Source organism: Lepisma saccharinum, chromosome 2, assembly GCF_977018435.1.
Source record: "Lepisma saccharinum chromosome 2, izLepSacc3.1, whole genome shotgun sequence".
Classification (NCBI taxonomy): Eukaryota; Metazoa; Arthropoda; class Insecta; order Zygentoma; family Lepismatidae; genus Lepisma; species Lepisma saccharinum.
In genome coordinates, this window is record NC_139230.1 from 133,663,625 (window position 1) to 133,688,478 (window position 24,854).

At 37.5% G+C, this 24,854-nt stretch overlaps 1 protein-coding gene across 2 annotated transcripts in view; it reads left to right on the forward strand.

Annotated features, from left to right (window-relative positions):
• The first annotated feature begins 1,771 nt into the window (after positions 1-1,771).
• The window catches only part of LOC145984131 (nucleoporin Nup188-like), a 236,228-nt gene continuing 213,145 nt past the window's right edge, over positions 1,772-24,854 (forward strand). Inside the window, exons 1-4 of one of the 2 annotated variants that reach the window (XM_083117569.1) lie at positions 1,772-1,806; positions 13,427-13,490; positions 19,354-19,561; positions 22,427-22,645. In XM_083117569.1, the coding sequence (XP_082973695.1) occupies positions 13,474-13,490; positions 19,354-19,561; positions 22,427-22,645 (444 nt within the window). In that variant the 5' untranslated portion in view covers positions 1,772-1,806; positions 13,427-13,473. Of the gene's footprint in view, positions 1,807-2,277; positions 2,403-13,426; positions 13,491-19,353; positions 19,562-22,426; positions 22,646-24,854 lie in introns of those variants that run through there. The other variant, XM_083117567.1, reaches the window with a different exon arrangement.

Genomic DNA, 24,854 nt, shown 5'->3' on the forward strand with positions numbered 1-24,854 from the left:
CTTTGCATTTTTGCCACTTTAGGCTAATCGCGAAAATGAGGATGAGTGATGATATGGTGAACACTCACAAGGAACAGCATGCCCAGGCCGGGATTCGAAGCCGGAACCCCTGGCGTCTTAGCGCGATGTGTTAACCACTCCGGGATATTATTTATGAATGTCCCTTCTTCAAGTACGTGTCCAGCTTCTTTTTGCAAGAAAAATTGGCATCAAGTATCGAGGCCTTTTCCTGGGTGAAATACATACTTTTCAAGGGAGCGTGATATCAAGAAATGCACCGTGTGATATTTGAAAATCCATTGGAAGGAGGATGGTATTACAATAACTTAAACGATGATCATGCAGAGTTATCATAAAGACAACTAAAAAATGTGGCATATTCATGTATGAACGCCAATTCGTACGTGTTTATTTATATATATTTATATAGTGGTTTAATTTACATTTTTTGCAGCTACGAAAGCACAATCAGCAATTGATAATTTAAACTATATCAAACATTATTGCGTGAAATCAACGTGAGAACACCGTTATACAATCTTGCACACATTTTGCAACTTATACTCACTGTTAACCTTTCTTTTCGTAAGCCGACCTCCGTGGTGTGCTACGACGCAAGGGTCACGGATTTGAATCCCAGTCTGGCGTTCGTTGTAAGTGTCCTTTCATCACTTTCGTCATAACATCAATCATCCTCATATTCGCGATTAGCCAAAAGTGGCAGAAAAGCGACGATAAAAAACAAAATTTAAAGGAAACTATAGTTCATAAATCGTATTTATTATTGTCCTATTAACAATGGTTGATTGATTGGTTTTATTTTACTTCACTTTCGTGCCACTTTTGACAAATTTGCGAAAATGGGAATGAGTGATGATATCATGAAACTGATGAAAGGACACTCAAAAGCATTCATTCCCAGGCCGGGAACCACTCCACAACGGGGGCCGACCTATTAACAATGGCATGAAACTATTGAGGAATAGTTTCATTTCAAAGCACATTCTCGAAATTACTATAATAAAGGTTTACAACCAATAAGGTCACACACACACAATACCCGTGTGGGCACATGGTGTTCGGATTTCACTTTAAACTGTAGGTCCAGTCCCAATTAGCCTTACTGTGCATTAAAGTGGACTTAAAACACCAAATCAAACAAAGACACAAGAAGTAGAGTGTTGTGTCGAACTTGCACTCCTATACGAAAATAGTATTTAATTAAAAATATATATCCTTAAATAAAACTGGCCACAACCTTTCTGCACTCAATGCCACTCCTCCATGGTTACCTATTATTTTTTAGAAAGAAAATTGTAACCACGGAGAATTTGTTGTAACCAATGCTCTCAAATTAGGAATATAACATTTCCCCCCAATTATATCTCTATAGACAGTAGACACAGATCTAGATCTACTCATGTTTTACTTCGAGATTAACCACATACTTTAATTTGAAATAGCATCCATACATGTCATTCACATCGATTCATAATCCTTGAATAGTGACACCGTATTCAACAGCCCAACACGCCCTGCCATTTTCGCTGCAGACGCCACAAGGCAACGGGATGCGATTTTCAATTGTTTTCGGCTGGAACATCGCTACTTCTCAACTCTGCATCCAGGAAAGGCCATAAAACTGTGTGACGTAGCAGGTCAACATTTGCTACCATGTTGAGCGATCCTGGAGGCGCGTCCGGAAGGGGGGGCAAGGGGGGGCCGCGGCCATCCCCTGGAAAACAAAAGTGAATTACATAATGTTGGATTGCTGAATGCTGAGTGATCCTTGATGGATTGTTATCAGTACGCATGGGCGTCCGGAAGGGGGGGCAAGGGGGGGCCGCGGCCATCCCCTGGAAAACAAAAGTGAACCAAAAATTACATATTTCACACATATAATTTAATTTCAGCCACAATAATGTGTGTTAATTATTGCACGAACATGATAAATTCAAATTTATCTTTGAGGGATGAACACTATTATTGGGGAAAATATGCCATGTTGGCCCCCCTGGAAAAAAATACCTTCCTTGCCTCTCCCTGAAAAAAATCCTGCGGACGTCCATGTCAGTACGTACACACATCTTCACGATACGATTGACTTTCGTGTGTACCGTTGACCTTGGTATTAGACACACAAACTATGTTAGTCGATTGTGATGTTATATTTTCCCCCGTTTTCTTGGCTTAACTGAGCTTCTTTGCTACTCCTGGCTACCCTGCTCGTGTATGCTCACTTGTTCACTACGTTTGTATCGCTCACTTCAGAGATTTGAAGTCTGTGGTGGTAATATCACCGACGTGGTGGACGAAGAGGCGGTCTTTTCCATTTAGATTGCACTTCCTTTGAAATGGATAAAGATATTGATGCTTAGACGGAGGTTGAAAAACTCAAGCAGGTACAATAAACTGTACTAGTATACGAAACAATGTTGAACACAACAATTATGTTCTTCAATATTAGTATTCGGTATTTAATATGCACGTGTGTTGTTGCTCCTATTAAAAAAGAAAAAAAAAACTTTTCGCTAACAATTTTTGATAAGTACCTTACTTCAATGTGAGGGATTCGTCGAAAATTGTGTTTGTCTTAAAGATTAAAAACAGTGCCACACTGTGTATTGAGGTGCATTAAAAGTTGACATAATCAATTAATAGTCATGACAATTAATAGTCATGACAAAATCACTTCAAGTTCTTGCTATTATCATTCACTGGTGTTTCCCATATCTAATCTTGCATTATAGAAGATGAACTGTTCCATTACACCATTTCGACGGGCAGAGTGGAAAACAAAGTAGTAACTTTTTCTACACAGTCTTTTACCTCATTTTACTAACTAAATTTGGCTCAACTTCCCGATTGCTTGTTCATCAATATGCGGGTAAAAATCTGATTGTCCCCGAACACCTATAACTTTTTCGTTTTGTGAATTTTTGAGATTCGTACGTACCCATCTGCTACCGATCTACTTCGTATGAATTTGGGTAAATTTCTCGTATCTGACAAACTGCTGAAATTTGCTAGTTCATTTAATGTGAATATTCGTACTTACGTATTCTGCATTGAGAAACATTGCTGAAGGTGACATTTCGCTTATTTCACTGAAATAAGCTCTGTTTGCGACATATCAAGTAAGTTTTCTTAGTTTCTTTTTGCCTTCGGTAACACGCAAAATGGCGGTCACAGTTTCACTACCGTACTCGGCATGCAGTGTTTCCACCCCAATGCACCCAAAAATACCAACGTAGCCCCACAAACCATTCATACATAGCCCCACGAACCATTTCCGGTAAGGTTAGGTTAGGTGGGGTCAGGTATAGGTTACAATAGTTAAAAATTGGTTTCGAAAAAAGTATGCGTAGCCCCACACCATTCTCGCATAGCCCCACAAACCATTTGCGGAAACGTACCTTCTTCAGTTACAAAAACACGTGTTTGGAAACACTGACCGGGATTACGTCATCACACACAGGCTACATCCACTTGGAAGTAAATGGATGCAAGAGCTTTCGTGCATCGGTCACACATTTATATCGAAAAAATGGATGATTTACTGGCAAAATTCAATGAACGATGCGAGAAAACACTTCCCCGAACTTCCACAAGTATAAAGAAACTGCATTCGGTAAGTAATTTCTCCTGTAAATTTGAAGAAATCCGTTTGTCCGATACGAGAAATTTACCTGCTTTATGAGAATCTGTTTTATATTCGGCTGCTGCCTAGGTAATAATAATAATAATAATAATTCTTTATAAAGGGGGCGAGGTTCAGCCAAGGGCTGCTCTGCCACCTAACCCTTGTCAACACCTAACCCTTGTCAATATGATAATACGGTAACAGTTTCATACATCGGAGACACATTTCTTCAATTTTACACAAGAAACTACTTACGGAAATGAGTTTCTCCAAGGTTTACATAGTTCGTCGAGGTATTGGCTCAAGTTCCTTTTGTTTTATTGTAATTTCATCATGCTACAAATGCAATTTTTACATGGTTCGATTTTGATTTATGTCTGTTAACACATACTGCAGAGTTTTAGCGATCACTTAATATTTTGTTAAATATATGCTTTCATGGTTAGGTTAGGCAGGTTAGGTTTGGTTTCCTTAGTATTAAAATAAAGTCCCTAAATGCATTCTACTAAGGTTCCGATTTACTTCTACATTCATTTCCATGCTTCTACGATATTTACTGTTGCTTGTTGACAGAGAATAAATATCTTGTCCATGACAAGTGCATAAGGTCATTTTCAAGTTTTTTTTTCAACATAAATAACTTTTTTTTTTTCGAATCCAAATAACGCTCATTACTTTAAGGAAGGTTCAAATTTTGTGTGACAATGATTTCCAAAATTCTACGATAATTAGTCTTTGTGCTAGGAGAAATCATAAAACAATCTGAACTGTTACCATTCGTGGGGCTATCCATGAATGGTTCGTGGGGCTATCCGTGTATGGTTCGTGGGGCTATCCATCAGCTACTCGTGCATAATGTATAATTTCCACCAGTGACGAACATGATAGTAGGTATTTTTCGGCGAAGAAGATTGACACAATGCATATCCACAACGTGAGTCAAGATGTGCCTGCCATATTGTGTGTTCCGGAAGCGAAGAAAGGAATAAAAAAAGCACTCAGAATGTGAAAAATTGCATTTGTTTTCGTGTAGAAAGCATAATGACACCTTGAACGATGTTCCGCAATACACAATTGGTAAGTACGAACCATGCGAAACACAAAATATGCGATTTTAATGTTTCTCCGATCTATGAAACTGGTACTGATAATACATATAAGATGATATAAACTGCTTATGGAGCAGTGAACTAGAGTTGCCATCGTCAAAATATTTTATGTTCAATTGTGCATTTTCTTTGACTGCCAGGGTAGAAATTTTGGTAACAGTATGGTATAGTGAAAACACATTTCACTCGTTTATTTCCTAATTATTTACTTACCTCTTATGCATAGCGGAACATTTTTGAACGTGGGATTATGCTTTTTTCACTGAAAAATGCGTAATTTTTCATATTACAAGTATTTATTGTTAATTGCTAATTTGCTTTCGTTGCACACAATATGGCGGGCAAATCTTGGCTCACGTTGTCTAGTGTCAGCTGATATGCAGTGTTTCCAAACTTATGAACCGATAAATGCCGCACAAACTATTCACAGATGGTTTTTAAGCGAAAATTGATCCACAAACCATTCATGGAAGGTTAGGTTCAGTTAGGTTAGGCAAACATAGAAAATTAAATTGGAAAAAGAAAACCGCTCTCGCATCATCTTGTAAAACTACCGCGTGGTTGCTACACGAAGAGTTATTAACCGAAAAATGCCGCACAAACTATTCACAGAAGGTTTTAAAGCGAAAATTGATCCACAAACTATTCACAGAAGGTTAGGTTAGGTTCAGTTAGGTTTGGCAAACAGAAAATTAATTTGGAAAAAAAAAATGCTCACATGTCATCTTGTAAAACTACCATGTGGTTGCTACACTAACAGGGGGTTACATAATCGAACGCACGGAACATTTCATTCACATAGTCGATGGTAGTGGTGGCAAGAGCTATCGTGCTTCGGAGAGACATTAATGTCGAAAAATATGATTTACCGGCCAAATAAGTTGAACGAAGGAAGAAAACACTTCCACGACCTTCCAAAAGTCTACAGAAACTCAGTTCCATAAGTAGTTTCTCCTGTAAATTTGAAGAAATGTGTTTTCACTATACCATACTGTTACCGAAATTTTATTATTTGTATGCCTACAATTAAAATCAGTCATTTTTACATATGCCATCTATTTGTGTTTTGCTGTGCCATCCTTGGACCAAGTTCCTTTTGTTTTATTGCGATTTCGTCATGCTATGAACGCAATTTTTACATGGTTCGATTTCGATGTGCGTCTGTTAACACATAATGTGGAGTTTTAGGGATTACTTAAGGTTTTGTTCAATATATGCTTTCGTGGTTAGGTTAGGCAGGTTAGGTTTGGATCCCTTAGCATTAAAATAGTCTCTAAATGCATTCTACTAAAGTTCCGATTTACTTCTACATTCATTCCCACGCTTCTACCATATGTACTGTTGCTTCTTGACAGAGAAATCTTGTCCATGAGAAGTGCATAAGGTAATTTTCAAGTTGTTTTTTCGACATAAATAACTTTTTTCAAGTCCAAACAGCTTTCATTACTTTAAGGAAGGTTCAAATTTCGTGTGACAATGATTTCCAAAATTCTACAATAATTAGTCTTTGTGCTAGGAGAAATCATAAACCAATCGGAACCATTACCGAAAAAATTATGAATTAAGAGAAAGGAAGTGTAGAGATACTAAGGATATCAAATCAAATATGCCTCACATTTTATAAAATGTAAACTTTTGAAGAAATTGAAGCAAGTAAGTAATTGAACCTGCCTAACTTACTGACATTCACAAAAAGAATATTTTTCATAGTGTTGATGCACCCACAATTTGAAATAAAATGTATGTGTAGGATGATTAGTTCGTTATTAAATAATTTATACTTATGCCGATACTTCAGTATGCACAATTTATTCGATTAGTCCAACATTAAATCGTGAGGAATACACGTTTCAAACTTTTGTATCAATTTGTGACTCATTATTCTTTTTATTTCTACCAGAGCTATTACGTCGATTTCGAGATATGTCTGTTAACACGTGCTGCAGAGTTTTCACAATTACTTACTGCATTTTTCCTTGACACTGGTTTTTCACTTCCATATACTTTTATATAATTCAGTATTTGCCAACAGCCATTCAATTTTATCATCTTGGTTAGGAACAAACTGCCCCTCCTGCCTAGGTCACATGTGTGAGGTACAAAAGGGTTTCCGGTATCGGTGCATTAAAATGATATCCATAAATACTTTCTAAAAAAGGTATAAACTACTTCTACATTCATTCCCACTAATCTATGATACATACTGTCACTTCTATCAATGGAGAATGTCTATGGGGAGCCCACATGCTTACATAAGGTAATTTTTAAGTTTTTACCCAACATAAATATTTTTTTGGTACTTGTTTACTATCCTTCAGACACATTTATTTAGAAGAAACTACTTACCGTAATAAGTTCCTGTAGCATTGTCGAACATCGGGAAGGTGTTTTGTGTGATGTGGGGATGTTTCATAGCTGAAATTCATGTTGTTCGTTGAAAATTAATTCTCCGATGGAGAATAGCTAGCCCCACGAACCATTGCCGCGTGGATAGGTTAGTTCTGTTAGGTTAGGAAACATAGTTCAAATTTCATCAAAACAACGTTGATACACCTTCAGGAATGTTCCGCGAAGCAGATACATAAGTACGAATGTCAAAAATTGACGAAATGAAAAAATTAGAGGTGTCCGAAGGATAGTAAATTTTTACCAAATACAAATAGTACTCATTACCTTGAGGAAGGTTCAAATTTTGTATGAAAATGATTGCCAAAATTCTGCTATAATTAGGCTTTCTCCTCTGAGAGTTGGAAAATATCATATAAAAATTGGAACCGTTACCGTGACAAGTAAATATTCTTCCAGGAATCTGTTTTTCAGTATGCCTCTGTAGTACATACATGTGTCTGATGTATAAATACATATGTAGACATTCATATGATGTAAAACAAGTGCACACATTATCATACACCAATTGGAAGTTGTGCCAGTCATATTGCTTTGGGGAAAGAATTAAGGTCACAGTTTGATTGTGTAATGGTTTATGGAAATTTTACAGGAGGGTGGGGATGAGAATTTAGAGTACTGGGAAGATGATTGTGGAGGTAAGTTTGAAGTTTGGAGAAACCAATTTGTATATTTTAGAGAGAGAGAGTATTAATTTTGGAGGAATTATGTTGCGAAAAGTAGATTTGCAAGCCACAGTGCATGTAAGTTGCTGTTGTTTGAAGAATTCATTTGACAGGGAAAATATTGTATTTACTCTTTGCAACACAATGTTTGCATGCCCTGAAAAAATTCGAAGTCCTGAATTTCTAAATTTGGCAACATAGCACTTCTGAGCCAACTTTGCAATAGTTCTTCTTTTTGGTACTACTTTACTATAGTTGTGAAACCTATAAATCATTTATTTCACACTTTTTTACATTGCTAACGTACTATTCTGCATTGCGGAACATTTCTTTAGGTGAAATAATGAATTTCTAACGAAAATAATGTATATTTCTTACATTTACGAGTACTTACTCGTTATTCTTTTTATTATTCTTTTTATTATTATTATTTTTATTACTCGTTATTTTGATTCTGTAACACACATTATGGCGATAGCTTACTGGTTCATCACACGTTATGAGAGTGTTTTGTCGATTTATGCAGTGTTGCAACTTGTTCACCGGAAAATACCTACTTTCGTGCCCAGATACCTCGCAAACCATTGATGTTAGCCTCACAAACCATTGATGTTAGCCTCACAAATGGTTTTTTAGCCCCAAAAACCATTCACGTTAGCCCCACAAACCATTTTCCGTAAGGTTAGGCAAGGCAAGCATAGTTAAAAAAATTAAAAATACTCGACATGTCATGTTATAGTGAAAACACGGCGAGTTTGAAACATTGACTACGGGGTTTACGTCATCTAACACACTGAACATTGTGCTATTCTTAGTAAAAACTTTAAACAAGTGTAACTTGAGTAGGATCACTTGTAAGACTTGCTTTAAACAATTACCAATGGACAGTCTTTTGATGTGCCAAGTTGATGTACCCTTTTGGTACCATACCATCCAACCATGCCATGATTGAATTTGTGAAAAAAATATTTTTCTGAATTTCTACATAAAATACATGGTTCAAGTTCTGATTATTTCATTCAGATTTCATCATGGTACACAGACATTTTTTTCATTAAACTATTTCTATTTATGTCTGTTAACCATACTTTCGGTCCCATGCCGTGGCCGTGCAGTGTAAGGCATCAGGCTTTGGGTTCCGACTATAGGATGCTCGTAGATTCAAGTCTCCTGAAGGAAGTGAATGACTTTTCTCCTGAGCTTATAGCCTGTCTATGGGGTAGGTGGCCACCCACCGTCATGAGGAAATTGGGGAGCTATGAATGAGTAGCATAACCTGGTCATGAAAACCTACAATAATGACTGGGGGTTCAGCGTGCTGACCACACATAACCTCATAACCGGTTGGATGATTGTCCACCTCTGCATGTGGGGGTGAGGCTGTCAGTCGGTAGGTAGGCCTTGGCTCTCACGGTCTGTTGAGCCACGGGTTTTAAAATTTTTAACACATACTTTGGAGTTTGCTTGAGAATGGTTTTTCACTTCCGTGTATTCCTATATGATTCTTCTGTTGCAACCATCCATTCTTTTACTATGATCTTGGTTATGGACTGCTTCAGCCATCTAGGTCACATGTGTGGTGCAAAAGGGGTTTGTAGTTAGGTTAATTGAGTCAGGTTTAGGGTTCTTAGCATAGGCGGAGCTACGGGTGTGCCTAGGCACACCCTAATTGGCTGCTTTATCAAAGAGAATTAAAGACAGATATTTCAATAAAGGAGAAAATAAGCGGCATCTTTCTTTTCCAGGACAAAATTATTAAAAGTAGAGATTATTCGAAATATTAAACTCGCTGAGTTTATCCCCGAATCCCACCCCCTTCCTCAATATTGGTCTAAAACTTACCTATATTTGTGGAAATAGGTTATTTTCTTTACTGAATGCTCGAAATTAAAAACTGATATAATACAGGGAAACAATATGTATAACAATAACAACAATGTCACAGAAACATATTTGCTGCAAACAATCGCCTTCCCCTCCATTCTCACAATCAACTCATTATTGTATGCTTTCTTGGGGCAGAAAGCTTATCAGTAAACATTTTGATGATGCAACTATATTGTTGGAAGTTTATTTATCAATGTCGCTGGTGGCTGGTATTTAAATCTCTTTTTTGAACAGACTAGTTTACTTCGTTGTACTTGTTTTTTTGTTTTTTTCGGATTCTGTTGCAATTTCGTCTCTCGGAATGATCGAAGGAGCCATTATTTGATGAAAATTGCCGCTTGTGGACGTCGTATTTCGTTCGTGAAAACTTACAGTACTTTTTTTTTTTTAAATAGTGAGTTTATGCTCTAAAAGAAGATGAATAGTTTTGTCATAAGACTGAAAAGAAACGAAGGTGGTCCCAATCGAAAGAAGACAGTTGAAAGTTCAAACGCCTGTGATAGTACCAGTTGTAGTGGTATCGGTGAACTTGTAAATAACAAACCATCCTGTTTGAATGCTCCTGACCCTGAACAAACACCACGTAAGCCTATTGACATATCAGTAGATCCTTGTGACCCTGTGAATGCAATACCACATAACAGAACAGAATGTGATGTAAGGGTGATTTTAGGACCATACTAACCAAACCTGGTGGTTTTCCCTAGAAGTAGAATAGGTGGGAAAGAAAGGGCCTTTCAATCTAGCTGGTTTTACAGTTACAAATAGTTGGAATATAGAATAGCTGTTGACTGCATTTTGTTTTTACTGCAGAGTTCTTGCTTCAAACAATGCATCAGTGAGAGGGCACCTTGATCAAGCATTCATTACACGAGGTTTTAAAAACTGGCATAGAGCAAACGAATGTTTTTGAAGTCATGAAAAATCTAAAGGACACCAGAAAAGCTTAAGTTCCTGGTCAAACTACAATAAAAATAAACCAATTGACGTCCAATTAGATGAGTGTAAGAAGGCTTTTCTTTCAAAGCAAGAACAAACAAGACTGCAAAATCGACAAATCATGGAGAGGCTAATAAACATAATTCTTTGTCTTACAAAAGGAGGCTGCCCATTGAGAGGTCATACTGAGAATAAAGAAGCAAATGACAGGGGTTTATTTCTAGATGTCGTTGATTTAATTTCCAAATATGACCCCACTTTGAAAGAATACTTAGTGAACTGGCCAAAAAATTGCACTTACTTAAGTCCACAAATTCAGAATGATCTAATCCGCAGTTTGAAAAATGTTCTTGTACGGAAGTTGAAAATGTCATTACTTGGTACAAACGTGTGCATTATCGCTGATGAAACGCGTGATTGTGGTCATCATGAACAGATGTCAAAATTTTTCGATATTTTGATGTCATTAAACAGTTACCTGTTGAGCACTTAGTGTCTCTTCGTAAGTTATCTTCTGTAGATGCACAGACAATTTTGAATATGTTAGCACTAGTACTAGTGGTGTCAAAGTTTGGTGTTGACTGCCAAAATGTTCTTTCAGTTTGCTTCGATGGAGCCTCAACAATTTCTGGGAAACTATCTGGGGTGCAAAGAAAAGAACAGTCCAATAATGTACGTTCACTGCTATGCTCATTGTTTGAATGTTGTACTTGTGGACTTATGTAACTTGCGACCCGAAAATAGACTAGTTTTGAATTTTTTCAGAACAATTCAATTCCTTTACTCTTTCATTGAATGTAGTTCGTCAAGGCATGCAGTTGTTTGAAAGTGTATACCAGGAAATTGGTCTTAGTTTAAGAACACTGAAGTCTTTGTCAACAACGAGATGGGCGTGCCGTGCTGAAGTTGTTTCTGCAGTGAAAAGGAACTACTCTGCAATTATTTTGGCTTTGGAAGACATCACTCAAAACAGTCATCAGGGTGATGTGAGAGCTAAAGGGAATGGACTAAAACAACAAGTCAGATCGTTTGAGTTCGTCTTTTGTCTCACAATGCTATATCCAGTCCTACAAAAGATCATGTCCAAAGTCCAGATGTAAATCTACTTTCAGCTGTATCGAGTGTCAGATCGCTCTGCAATGCTGTGAAATCCATGAGAAATTCATCTCAATTCATTGAACTCTTCAACGAAGCTATGAAGGTCTGTGATAGTCTGGAGATTTCAATTACTCCAGTGAAGAGGCGCAAAATTGCAAAGACTCTTGACGAATCGGTCAGCTCGCAGTATTTGTATGAAACAAAGGAAGAGGAGATGAGAATTTCTTGTTATTATCCTCTTTTAGACTCGGTTGTTTGTGGTATTGATGAGAGATTTCGTCAAGAAACTGTTGGGGTCATCATTGCCATGGGAAATCTGGTTAACTTGAACGTAAAGGATGAAGAAATAGCAGTCTTAGCTAGAACATTCAAATTGTCAGGCGACGAGTTGGCAGAAGTAAGGTTTCTGAATGGAAAATCCTCTGTACCTAAGGGAAGTTCTTCTGTTACTCTACAGGAGTGGTTTGAGTGGTTGGAGAAAGAACGGAGAAAGAAGATATTTACTGCATTCTATTCTGTACTACAGCGCTTTTCTTCTATACCTGCCACAAGCTGCACGTGTGAGAGATCTTTCTCCAAGCTTACCCAAGTTAAAACTAAATTAAGAGCAACTCAGAAGCAGGATAGATTGGAGTTATTGATGAGTTTAAGAACATTGTACCTTTTGACAGACTCTCCTGTTATAGATGACGTGTATTTTGATGTATTTGTTTGTAACATTTATGAACATTTTGTGTGTGTAATTTCTATGCAATTTGATTTTTTCTACTACATATATTCAGAAATTTTCAGCTAGTGAATTTATATTCCTTTACAAACATCAGTGCAGTTAAAGAGCAAAGTGATTGTATTGCAAAATATGCTATTAAAAAGCTACAAGACCTCATTATTTTTTATTTGTGCACACCCAAATATAAAGTTCTAGCTACGCCTATGTTTCTTAGTGTTCAAATAATGTTACTAAATGGTTTCATGGTTAGGTTAGGCAGGCCAGGTTTAGGGCTTTTAGCATTACCATAATTCCACTAAATACTTTCAACAGCTAATCATGTTGGTCTCAAGCACAACACTCCTTCAAGCCTTATGTCGGCAGTAGTTTGTGGAATGCCTTGTCCATGGGACACGAGGATATTTGCGCAAGGTATTTTGTACATCTGCTTTTTTTCAATAAATCAGACTTTTCAGGTGTGAAAACTGTGCTAATTACTTTCAGAAAGCAAAATTCAAATTTACCTTCACATTCATATCCACTATTCTGTGATACTTTCTCTTCTGTGAATGAAAAATGCCTTGCCAATGAGAAGTGTAGATGCTTGCGTAAGTTTCTTATTTTTTTTTTTCCCCTGATAAATTGCATTTTTCAAAACTCATAACATTTCTAATTACTTTCATCAAAGTTCAAATTTACTGTAACAATCATATTTATAATACTTTGTCTTTCTTCTGTGAAATGTCTAAAAAATCATTAAACATTCAGAATCGTTATCAAATACATTGCAAATAAATTACCTTGACAGCTCTGTTTACAGTGCTTCACCCATTTAAGTTCAGTATAGCATTAAAAAAAGATTAAAGTAAGCAGTGAATGATAAAAATAAACCACATGTATATATCAATAAGTTGTGCATGCATATTTTCTGCATAGGATGTATCAGATTTATATATTTTTTCCTCTTCAGGACCAGATTTTTACCACATTTTTGATGACCAGTAACATTTATGGAGAATGAGAATGGATGTTGTGTGAGTACATTTTAATGTATTTGGTTTACTCAGCATCCTGGGATTTTTTTTAATTACATGAATGCCTTGTGAATAAATGTGTAAGTGGGGGTGTATTCCTATCACTGCTTGTTCGATATCCGGTGGAGGCACATAGTGGTTCGAATCCCACTTTAAAATGTAGGTCCAGTCCCGATTAGCCTTACTGTGCCTAAAGTGCACTTAAAACACCAAATCAACCAACCTACCACTACTTAGTTTGAGAAACATTACTTATTTTTTTGCAAAGCTTTACACTCCAAAGTTAATAGGTTGTCAAAATATGAAACACAATCATAACTGATCACAGATTATGTTGTACCACATTTTATAGTGGTAAAATCATTATATCATTACAGTACACAGTAATATCTCCCAGGGCGTAAACTACAAAATTTCAAAGTCCTTCCCAAAACAAAATTGACACTGGAAAAAGGAATGAGTAGTCATCCCCCCAGAACAAAAAGTTCTCATACTCTCATATTGCTCAATACACATGGGGGCATTTTTATCGAGATTAACCTAATGGTAGTAAAGTAAAGTAATATAACCTACTAGTGAATCAATCAAGCTGGGGCAAGTGAAACCATCTAAGCTTCTAGGTGGATGCTCTTACCCCACCCCACATGTTTTATTTTTTTGTCCCCCCCCCCCTGTATGCGAGGTTAAAAATGCTACATTAACCATATGCCATCATGAGGTTCGTAAAAAGATATGTTGTGCAATATATACATTAGAACTGTTAATATGTATTGGCAATAAGTAATGCACGCTTCTTTATATACATACCATAATCCTTGTAAAGATAACACTGAAGATAAATACATACCCGTCAAATCCTCTATTTTCAAGCAAGCATGCAACTGCCTCACACACAGCCTCTCCAGCTTCCATGACACCAACTAGCTTTCCGCGGAGTCATTTCCTGTCATGGTCTACAATTCAGCAAGGGTGGATGCACTTGCCCCACCCTCCCCTACCTATGACCCCTCCCTCAAAATGCACTACTAATGGCTTATTACTTATCTTCACTCCACACTGTACATACTGCCCGTCCCTGTGGCCGAGTGGTTAGCACATCGCGCTGCGACGCCAAGGGATTCGGGTCGAATCCCGGTCGGGCTTGGTTGTTTGTGAATGTCCATTCATCAATTTCATCATTTCATCAATCATCCCCATCTTCGCAAATTAGCCAAGAGGCACAAAACACAAAGTAAAATAAACTAAATCAATCAATCAATCACACTGTACATACTAGCCTAATCAATTCAATGTATTATTTTATCATGGTATAATCTTTGTATTATCTTTTTTCTCTCTCTCTTTGTTTCTGTGACAAGGTTTGACTGTAAGAATGGCCCATGAGGCCAAAACATGCCTGCTTCTTAAATTGAGATACATTCTATTCTATTTCAGCATGGCCTTACTCATTGTATGAGAATACCAAATTAGAGCAAATTGCCGAAGTGCATTTTATTCCCAAATAGGCAAATTGGTGCTGGGCCAACATTTTTAAAGTAGGATTGGAACCACTGTACAGTTTGCTTTCACTAGCTATTGAACCCAGGATCATTTGATTACAAAGTGGAAGTGTGCTGGCAGGAAGGCACAAGAGTAAATTTCGTAATGAAATGTGGCAAGGGATGGTTTGTCTTTTTGTATTGATATAAAGATGGTAAATTTTTACCAGTATCAATAAAATAAAAATTACAAATACATATATATTACACTAATCTATGTGAAATGTCAGATGTTTCATGAAAAACATGTGTGAATTCACTTCTGTAATTAATGACTGTGTTTGTTTCATGTGCTGACTTATGCCATAGAAAAATAGACATTGATGAGAATACTACAGGTGTTATTCATATTCAGTTAAATCATGGAAGACGTGGAGTTAAATTAACATTCTCAAAATTTTAATGAAATGTATCCATAAATATACACTGGTCGACAATTGCTAAGGAACAAGCACGTTGTGACCAATAACAATTGACTACGTGATCAGGGTGCAACAAGTGAACAATATATAAGTACAGATATCAGTTAAGGTTTATTGAAAAAAGATGACTGGGATTCCCCATCGACCAAAGAAACAGGACGTCATAAAGCAAACCCAGCATAAGCAAAACAAAGTGAGGAAAGCACATGAATCACAATTTGGCATGTGTAGAGTGAGTCCAGAGGTAATCAGTATGGTGTGTGGTCACCACGGACTGCACAGCAAGCTGCACACCTGTTCGGCATGCTGTCGATGAGAGCGTTCGTGAGCACGAGGGGTATATTGTCCCATTCTTCCTGAAGTGCAGTTTTCAGCTCCTGGAGGGTCCAGGTTGGGGGATTATTTGTGCAACCTGCCTTCCGAGAGCATCCCACGCATGTTCGATGGGATTGAGATCCGGTGAATATGCAGGCCAGTCCATGCGGTTGATGTTTTCTCTTTCCAGTGTCTCTGTCACTTGGACAGTTCTGTGTGGACGCACATTATCATCCATGTAAAGAAAGTCAGGGCCCACTGCACCCCGAAAAAAATGAACATAACCTTCCAGGATCTCTGTAGAATACCGTGCTCCAGTAACGGATCCTGCGGCGAAGATGTGCAGTGGCGTTTTCCCATTTTTCATTATGCCCCCCCATACCATGACTCCAGGTCCCCCATTCCTGTCATGTTCACAGATGTGCTGTGCATGATATCATGTTCCACGTTCTCTCAACACCATTTGATGTCCAGAATCACTTGTCACATAGTACCGCGATTCATCGGAGAACATAACATTTGCCAATTTATCTTAGTCCCAGTTACAATGCTGCACACATCAGTGTAATCTGGCACGTCAGTGAGCTGGTTATAATGATACACACTTAACTGGCTTCCAGGCATACAACCCACCACTATTCAGTCGTCGTGTAATGGTTTTTGGGGACACATGGACACCTGAAGCACCGACAAGGTCTTGAGCAATTTGGGCTGGAGTGGCAGATCGATTCTTTTTTGCCACCTGGACGATGTACCGATCCTGGCAAGCAGTTGTACACCTTCCTTGACCTCCACCATGCATACACAAAGCTGTTCCTCTGGTACGAGTAGCTTTCTGAAGTCTGGAAATGACACTTTTCAATACCTCCCCATAACACGTGCCACTTCAGTGACACTTCACCCTTACTCCAGCTAACCAACCACTCTGCCCCGTTTGTAATCACTTAAATGTACTCTTCTTGCCATCTTCCTACACACTTCATCTGTTGCACAACAGTATTGCACTGCCAACGGCCTCTACCATGTTTGATTGTCTCCCGTGGGTACCACCTCCTGCCACAGCACTGCAGTCTGTTCCTGATAACGATGCTCCAAGCTCACACATTTCTTTCTGAATGGGCACAACGACTCCTTGCTGCCCTCTACTGGTCTCTTTCTGGCAACAAACTGACAGGGAGTTGTGTATGAAAAAGATGTGGGTCAATATGTGTTTGTTCCTTAGCAATTGTTGACCAGTGTATAAATAAATCACCAAGGTGTATATGTGTATTTCATGTATTTATTTAATTTATTCCTTTTATTTTTTTATGGGTGTATTTTATTTCGGTTACATTATCGTATGACGGAAATGGATTCCTTCAAATTTACAGGAGAAAGTACTTACGGAAATCATTTTCTTTAGCGTTGTGGAAGTTCCTGAATGTAGATTTCATCCATTTTAATGTGAATGCGTGTTGTTTTCTGCGAAAATATCTGTCCGACACGCTGTTTCTGCTCCCGCCATTTGCTTTCTGCACGAGAGTGCAATGTTCCGTGTGTTAAGATGATGCAACCCCGTAGCCAGTGTTTCAGCCTCACCGTGTTTTCACTAGAACATGACGTGTCGAGTATTTTTATTTTTTTTTTAACTATGCTTGCCTAACCTAACCTAACTTAACCTAACCTAACCTTACGGAAAATGGTTTTTGGGGCTAACGTGAATGGTTTTTGGGGCTAACGTGAATGGTTTGTGGGGCTAACGTCGATGGTTTGTGAGCGACGTATTAGCATAATTTCAAATCCGGGCACGAAAGTAGATATTTTCCGGTGAACGAGGTTGCAACACTGCATACATCGACAAAACACACTCTATCACGGCCATAATGTGTTACAGATTTGAAACAACAAGTAACAGTAAGTACTCGTAAATCTAAGAAATAGACATTGATATGCATTATTTCACTTTAGGAAATGTTCCACATTTGAAAATAACACGTTAGCAATGTAAAGAAGTCCGAAATATATGATTCGTAGGTGTTTCCCTCATACGATAATAGTACCTTTATTTCTTTATGGTGTGTATTTTTTTTTGTTTTTTTTGTTTTTGTATTTGTAGAAACATTTTTCATTACCATTTATATTACAATTCCCTTTTTCATTGATGGGAACTTTTGAAAAATATAATTACGTTATTCTATCACAATAATTAGAATTACATGAACACTCACTGGGAAATAAGAAAACGTCGGCCTCTGTGGCATAGTGGTTATCACATCGTGCTGCAATGCCGGGGTTCCTAGGTTCAAATCCTAGTGGTTATCACATCGTGCTGCAATGCCGGGGTTCCTAGGTTCGAATCCTGGCCTGGGCATGGATGTTTGTGAGTGTCCATTCATCAATTTAATCATATCATCACTCTTTCCCATCTTCACAATTAGCCAAAAGTGGCACAAAAGCAAAGTAAAATAAACTAAATAATTCGATAAAAATCAATACAAGAGGAAACATCTATCTGCCGACATTCACATGTATTGCCATCATCTTGCACATCTTCATCTGAAGAATAATTGTAGACAAGTTCGTAAGTCATATGTAATGAACATCTATTCTGGCATTGTCATTATCTACTCTGAACTCACCATATTCATCAATATTGCCCTCTCCCTCAGATTCGACATCTGACAAATCAAGGAGATAATGAAGTAGCTACATCACGATCCAGTAAGCCAGGTTCGGGCGACATATTGGACACTGAACTGAGCCAAATAGAGTAAGCGAATAGATTACTCTAGATAATTCATTGTCCTATCTGAACTAACATTCAACTTGAAAATACGTCCGTTAGACGAACAATAATGAGCAAATATGAACTAAGGTTCACTCACACTTAGAATATGCTACTGCTAACAGATGCATCTACCTAAAAACTGTACCCGTCAAAATGACTGGTGATCGTACTTATAGTATTAATCCAATATATTATCCTTTACACGTGAGATAAAAGTTTAACTTTTTACACAAGGGTATAGCATAAATATTTGTTAAAAGTCAGAGAACATGGAAGCTGTGGAGTAAAATTAACATTGTCAAAATTAGAATCAAAATACGATCACCCGTGAAATTGACGGGTCCCGTCCTTCGAGTGTTAATATGTCATAATTGTGAGCAGTTATATTTATCACCTGCAGCATTATTAGCAAATTCATCAGGCTGGTTCTATCAGAATCACCTAGGCTCTATGAACTATAATATCATATTCATAAAAGTAATAACAAAATGGTTGAATTGTTCACTATATTACAGACTATTACTATTACACTATTGGGCCTCCTTGATGGCATAGTGGTAGTGTCGTTGCTTTGTAATCAAAGGGTCACGGGTTTGATACCCGGTGGAGGCACATAGTGGTTCAGATTCCACTTTAAACTGTAGGTCCAGTCCCAATTAGCCTTACTGTGCATAAAGTGGACTTAAAACACCAATTCAATCAATCAATATTACACAATTGCTTTTGATTTATTTCATTTGTTTTTATATTGTTGCATTTTAAACACCACATGTTATTCATTGGTTTGATGAAATGATTTTGTTTTAAAATTTCTTTCATAGATATTGCAAGCAGTTGTGGGGCATCACCTCTGGGACACACATTTTAGCTTCAAATGATGCAGTTCTTTCAGCATTGAAGAGTGCAGAAAAGCAGATAACTCAGGGTTTGAGCTTCTATAAGCCACCTAATGAGTTATCTGTGGAAGTAGTAAAGGGATTTGTGACCAAAGATCAACTGGATTTTGTTTGCCGTATCACCAAACTCTTGGTAAGAATGAAATGCATTTGGTTATTTCATAGTAAAATTTGCAAAACGTGTACATTACTCTCAATATGGATACACCACACTCCATGCTATCATCTTTACCACTGGTAAACCAAATCTTCTCATATACATTTAGCTTTACTATATGGGAAATTGCTCATTATATATTATGCAAACTATTAAAGCAAGCTTTTAAACCTGAATTTAAGTAAATTATTTAAAGAGGACTGGCTTGTGTTCACCATTGATCTTTCTCCAAAGGAAGCTGCTGATGACCAGGTTTCCTCCCTAGTGGTACACAGGGAGGGTGAGGGAGCCAAATAGAAAGTGGGCAAGTGGCAATTCAGAAACACCTGGCTAGCATGTTCAGTTCCACTGCTGCAAACAATGTTGACAGAAGAAAACTGTCAGAAAATTTGAAGTTAATACACTCCTGTTTTTGTTTACGTGCATGCCTGCTGATATTTTATTTGTTATATGTATTTAAATTAGAATTGTTGCTGTAAACCAGGTCAAATTTTCAGGATGCACTACTGATACACCAAGAACAGTTGAAAAGAGTACTTAGTTTGGAGCTCTTCACCAAAGGTTGCTAACATTTCGAAAACCACAAGTTTTTTTTCAAGCCACACTAGATGTTGTTTGATCAAATACTATACAGCTTCATATGTGGGTCTTGGGTGTTGATAGGAATACCCCATTTTAAAAGCAAGTAAAATTGCAATGATATTCATGAGTGTTGTTCAGCTGGAGGTGAACGTGTGTGTGCGGGAAGAATTCTGTCAGAAATCCAAGGACTGATGTATCTTGTGATAAATTATTCTTGACAAATATTTTTTTTATAGGAAAGCACGACAACAAGACCAGTCTTAGAGAACATATAATGCCCATTCCCCAAATTTGAAAAAATGGAAAACCTGCAAAATTTTAGAAAATGGTAATTTTCAGGAAATATTGAAATTCGGATATTTCCTGCTGAACCCCTAATTGTCACACATTGTGAACATGTTCTATTGTTTTTCATTATTGCATGTAAAATTAAAATATTTAAGCAAAAAGCGGTGGTTGAAGAGTACCATAAAATGACAAGGGAAAACATCAACATGTTCAATTTTTTTTGTTAATAATAGTAACAATGGATATATTAATTACTATGTCGTACCTTCATGTGTATATAAATGAACAGAAAAGACAGAATTGAAGAAATATCGTGTGTAGTTTGGAGAGATTTTGAGTTAATTCCTGCAATCTGGATGGATAAACATAAGTATATTTTTTTCCAGCCCTGTAGCCCAGATTTAAGTTTGGGAGGAACTCATCCTCCATCAGCATCCACCATCTAAAGGTGAAAAAGGTGGAGGGGGGGGTAGAAGCCCTGAAGATGAATTTTTCAGTATATTACAAATTATCATACAAGATGGTTAATCCTGCTAAGGATATAAGATTTATTACCACTATTCATTAATTAAATTAGATATTTGGTGGGGGGCTTCAGCCCCCTTAGTCCACCCCTGACTACGTGCCTGATTAGTCCTGAGCAAAATACGCATGCTGGTAAACATAGCTATTGCTTGTTAATTTTTTCATGTGTAAGCATAGCAATAGCAATAAATATGTTTAGCTAACTTAAATAAAATTGAAGTGTGTTATTTCTACTAAATCTTAGTGTGGCATAGTGTGTTTGGTGATAAATTCCACTTACTTATACAAAACCACATTATGAATGTGCTTAGTGTGTGTGAAAATCAACAGTGGTGATATTCTATTCCCCCCACCCCCAAAAAGTGAAGCAAGGAAACATTTTATTTGAACATGTGTGTTCAAGACAGTCAACCATTCCTGACAAGTAATAAATTATGTCAAAGCTGTATCACATATGAACTGACTGATGAAGACCACTCATAATATACAGCCAGCAACGTATACAAAAATATCGATAGTGTGTCCAATCATAAATTCAGTGTTCAAACAAATACATTTGTTATTGTGCTGCATACTGTAAAAAATTATAAAAGGGTAGGGTTGGAAGTTGTGATAGATGATACAAACTGTCAAGCAACCTTCATGAAAAAGCATAACTGACTCACATTTCACCTTCAAATGTAATACCACACCATGGATACGAAGAGCTGACATTTCAAAAGTTCTTCCAATTCCTGGAGACAATTGCCAATGATATTTCTTCCCAAGATTGACATTTGATCTGTGGTTTTTAACAACACAGCTCTGAAATTGGAAAAATGTTGTGCAAAGTTATTTAGATGTTTGAAAATGCTCTTGCCAAGGTTGTTTCTTGTTCCGTAGCCAGGAATTCTGAAGTTAGTGTTTCTCCAACCCCTTTCCTTCTTACAGCTCTCAATATGTCCTTTGTCCCAGTGTGTGGGGCCTGGCTGGTTGTCATGAGTATATAAGTACCTGGTTCGAACTAGAACCACAGGTTGAGTTCAAGATACAGTTGGAGAGGATAGAGTCGCTAGTTTTTGCTTATGGACACCTTGTGTAGGGTCTCCTGCATGATCAACTCTGGGAGCAGGTTCGCGCTATGACAGATTGTATACTTGTAGGACGAATTGAACTTACAGCACTTAATATAAGAGAGGACTACATAGGGACTCCTGTGTGGAAAAATATGTTGTGTTCTTATTTTCCAGGAAACAATCCCTGTGTACATTGCTTTGAGTTCACACAACTTTCACTTGTATTATTTGAGTTGCAAATTACATTTGTTCTAGTCATGTTTCAAGTGTAGCTACTTTACTAAGTTATATATGTTCCTTCATTTAACACAATCATGATAAAAAAATTAAACCTAGGTTTGTTCTAATTAACTTTACAGAATAAAGAATCTAAATTTTAATTTGCTTTCAGAATGTAGAGGCTAACCTGGTGTGGGATATGCTGAAAAATTACTTTGCATATGAATTTCGTGGATCTGAAGAAAGCTTAAAAGAGTTTACTTCATATGTATTGAGAACTCCATTCCTGGTGAAAGATATATATTATTTCCACATGTCAGAATGCTTATTTCTACTACAAACCATCAAAATGATTATATTGTATGTTGAAGATAGGAGCCATCCCCATCAGGTAAGATGTGTTAAATAAAATAGATTCTTCCATCAATTAGTGGTAAGCTGGAAACACCGTACGATTAATTTCATTCTTTGAATTCTGCATAGATGTGTTAAATTGTTTGTGTGCTTGTGGTTATTACTTTTCTACATTTTCAGGTAATAGTGGCCATGAAAGCCACAGTCATTTGAAAAAGGGGGTGGATGTAACGCACCTCATAGAAAATAAATGTCGCCCAAAAATTATGTATTTTTGTATTTTACGTACATAATGTCAGTTACAATAATATGCTTATTTAACCCTTAGTTCGCCGCCATAACATATATGTTACAAAAAAAGTATGTCCCTTGTAGCCGCTGTAACACACATGTTACAAACAACTTTAGATACAATTATCGAGGGTTTGCCACACTTATATTTGTATATTGAGGTTGAAACACTGACAGTTCGTTCGGAACATGTTTTGCAATCGTGTTTCGAAAATTCCAAATCCCCCCCCCCCTCCTTGTCACGTGTTTGGGCTCACCCAAACACGTGTTCGCTCGTCAGTTGACAGACACAATAAATGCTTGGTATTTACGATGCTGTTTTCCTCCAAGCTTCCAATGCTGTGATTTAGTACTGATAAGGCACACATTCTTCTTTGTGTTTAGACCTGTTGATCCAGCTGAAGTAGTGGTGGGGGGGGGGGGGTAGGGCAAGGAGAGAGGGGATTGGATGAGGTTTGGTGTTGTTGCCTCTATGTTAGAAATGCAATGAAGCTTGACGATAGCCAGAGGCCAGAAGCATGAGTCTAAAGCATGTGTCTATCCAGAAGTATAGACAAAATAAACGATTGCAAAGGCTCCCTTCCCTCCTCTGTTAGGACTAACAAACGCCTCACCATAAACACTTCGTATCATATAACAGCTCATCGATTTCCCTAACGCACAATCGTTTCCTTCCGGACATATTTCCACAAAGAGCCGAGTCAAAAGGGAGAAATAGATTCACAGTAGCTACACAAGATGCAAGTGTGAACGAAAAAAGCAAAAGTTCGGGTTTTCTCCCCAAAGTAGCTGGAGAAGGGGGGGGCAAACTCCATATTTTTGTGATTTTTTCATTGAAATTTGGGGGATGCAGCCCCCGCCCGTAACCCCCCCTTCACGGTTGGGGCATCCAAATTTTACATGGTTGCATGCACTGATGATCTGCCCGCAAAACAAAAGTTATCCAAAGTAGATTGGTCCCATAGTGTCAGTTATAACAATTTTATGAATAATATGCAAATTGGCTAAAATTCGCTAGAGTTTTACGTTTTGCCTTATTATTCAAATTGTATTGCACCCACGATCATGAATCAAGTTTCATTCTGTTGCGGAAGGTCCATTCTTTGAAAAAAAAAGCAAAAGTTCCGGTTTTCTCCCCAAAGTAGCTGGAGAAGAGGGGGCAAACTTCACATTTTTATGTTTTTTTCATTGAAATTCGGGGGATGCAGCCCCTGCCCGTAAACCCCCCCGTGGTTGGGGCATCCAAATTTTACATGGTTGCATGCACCGATGTATTGCCTGCAAAACAAAAGTTATCTGAAGTAGATTGGTCCCATAGTGCCAGAGTTATTACGATTTTTCTCCATTATGTATACAAATTCAAATTTCCCGCTCAAAGCCTCGGCGACACTGGGCTTACTTTCGTCAGACCGAGATGCTGGAACAATCATGGTAAAATCTGACTTACCTCATTGCCAGAAAACAAAGAAACAGCATGAAACACATTAAAAATTTAGGTCCAGACTTTCGACCTGCTCTCAGGGTCATCATCAGGCAGGGGTTTATCCAGAATTTGTTATTGGGGGGGGGGGGGTTGTAATTTTGTGTTTAGATGGGTATAAGTGTATATTTAGAGCCAAAATGACCATAAATTAGTCTTTGTGAAAAATTTTAAGGTGTGTGTTTGTGTGTATCAAATACATATCTTTACTACGTAGATACTTAAGAAATGTACATTTTAGGGAAACATGCACTTATCATCAGGTAGGAAACAATAGAAGTCTTTAATGTGTTTCAAGCTCTTTGTTTTAGTTCTCAGGCTACAAGGCAAGTTAGATTTTACCACAGTAGTTTGTGTGTTCATTATTATAAAGAACTGGTAATTACAAGTAAGACTACTATCCGTGACAAAAATATTGAGCCCTCAGTTTACACGCTTATAAAATTGTACTCCGTGGGAGGATACAAGTCAAATA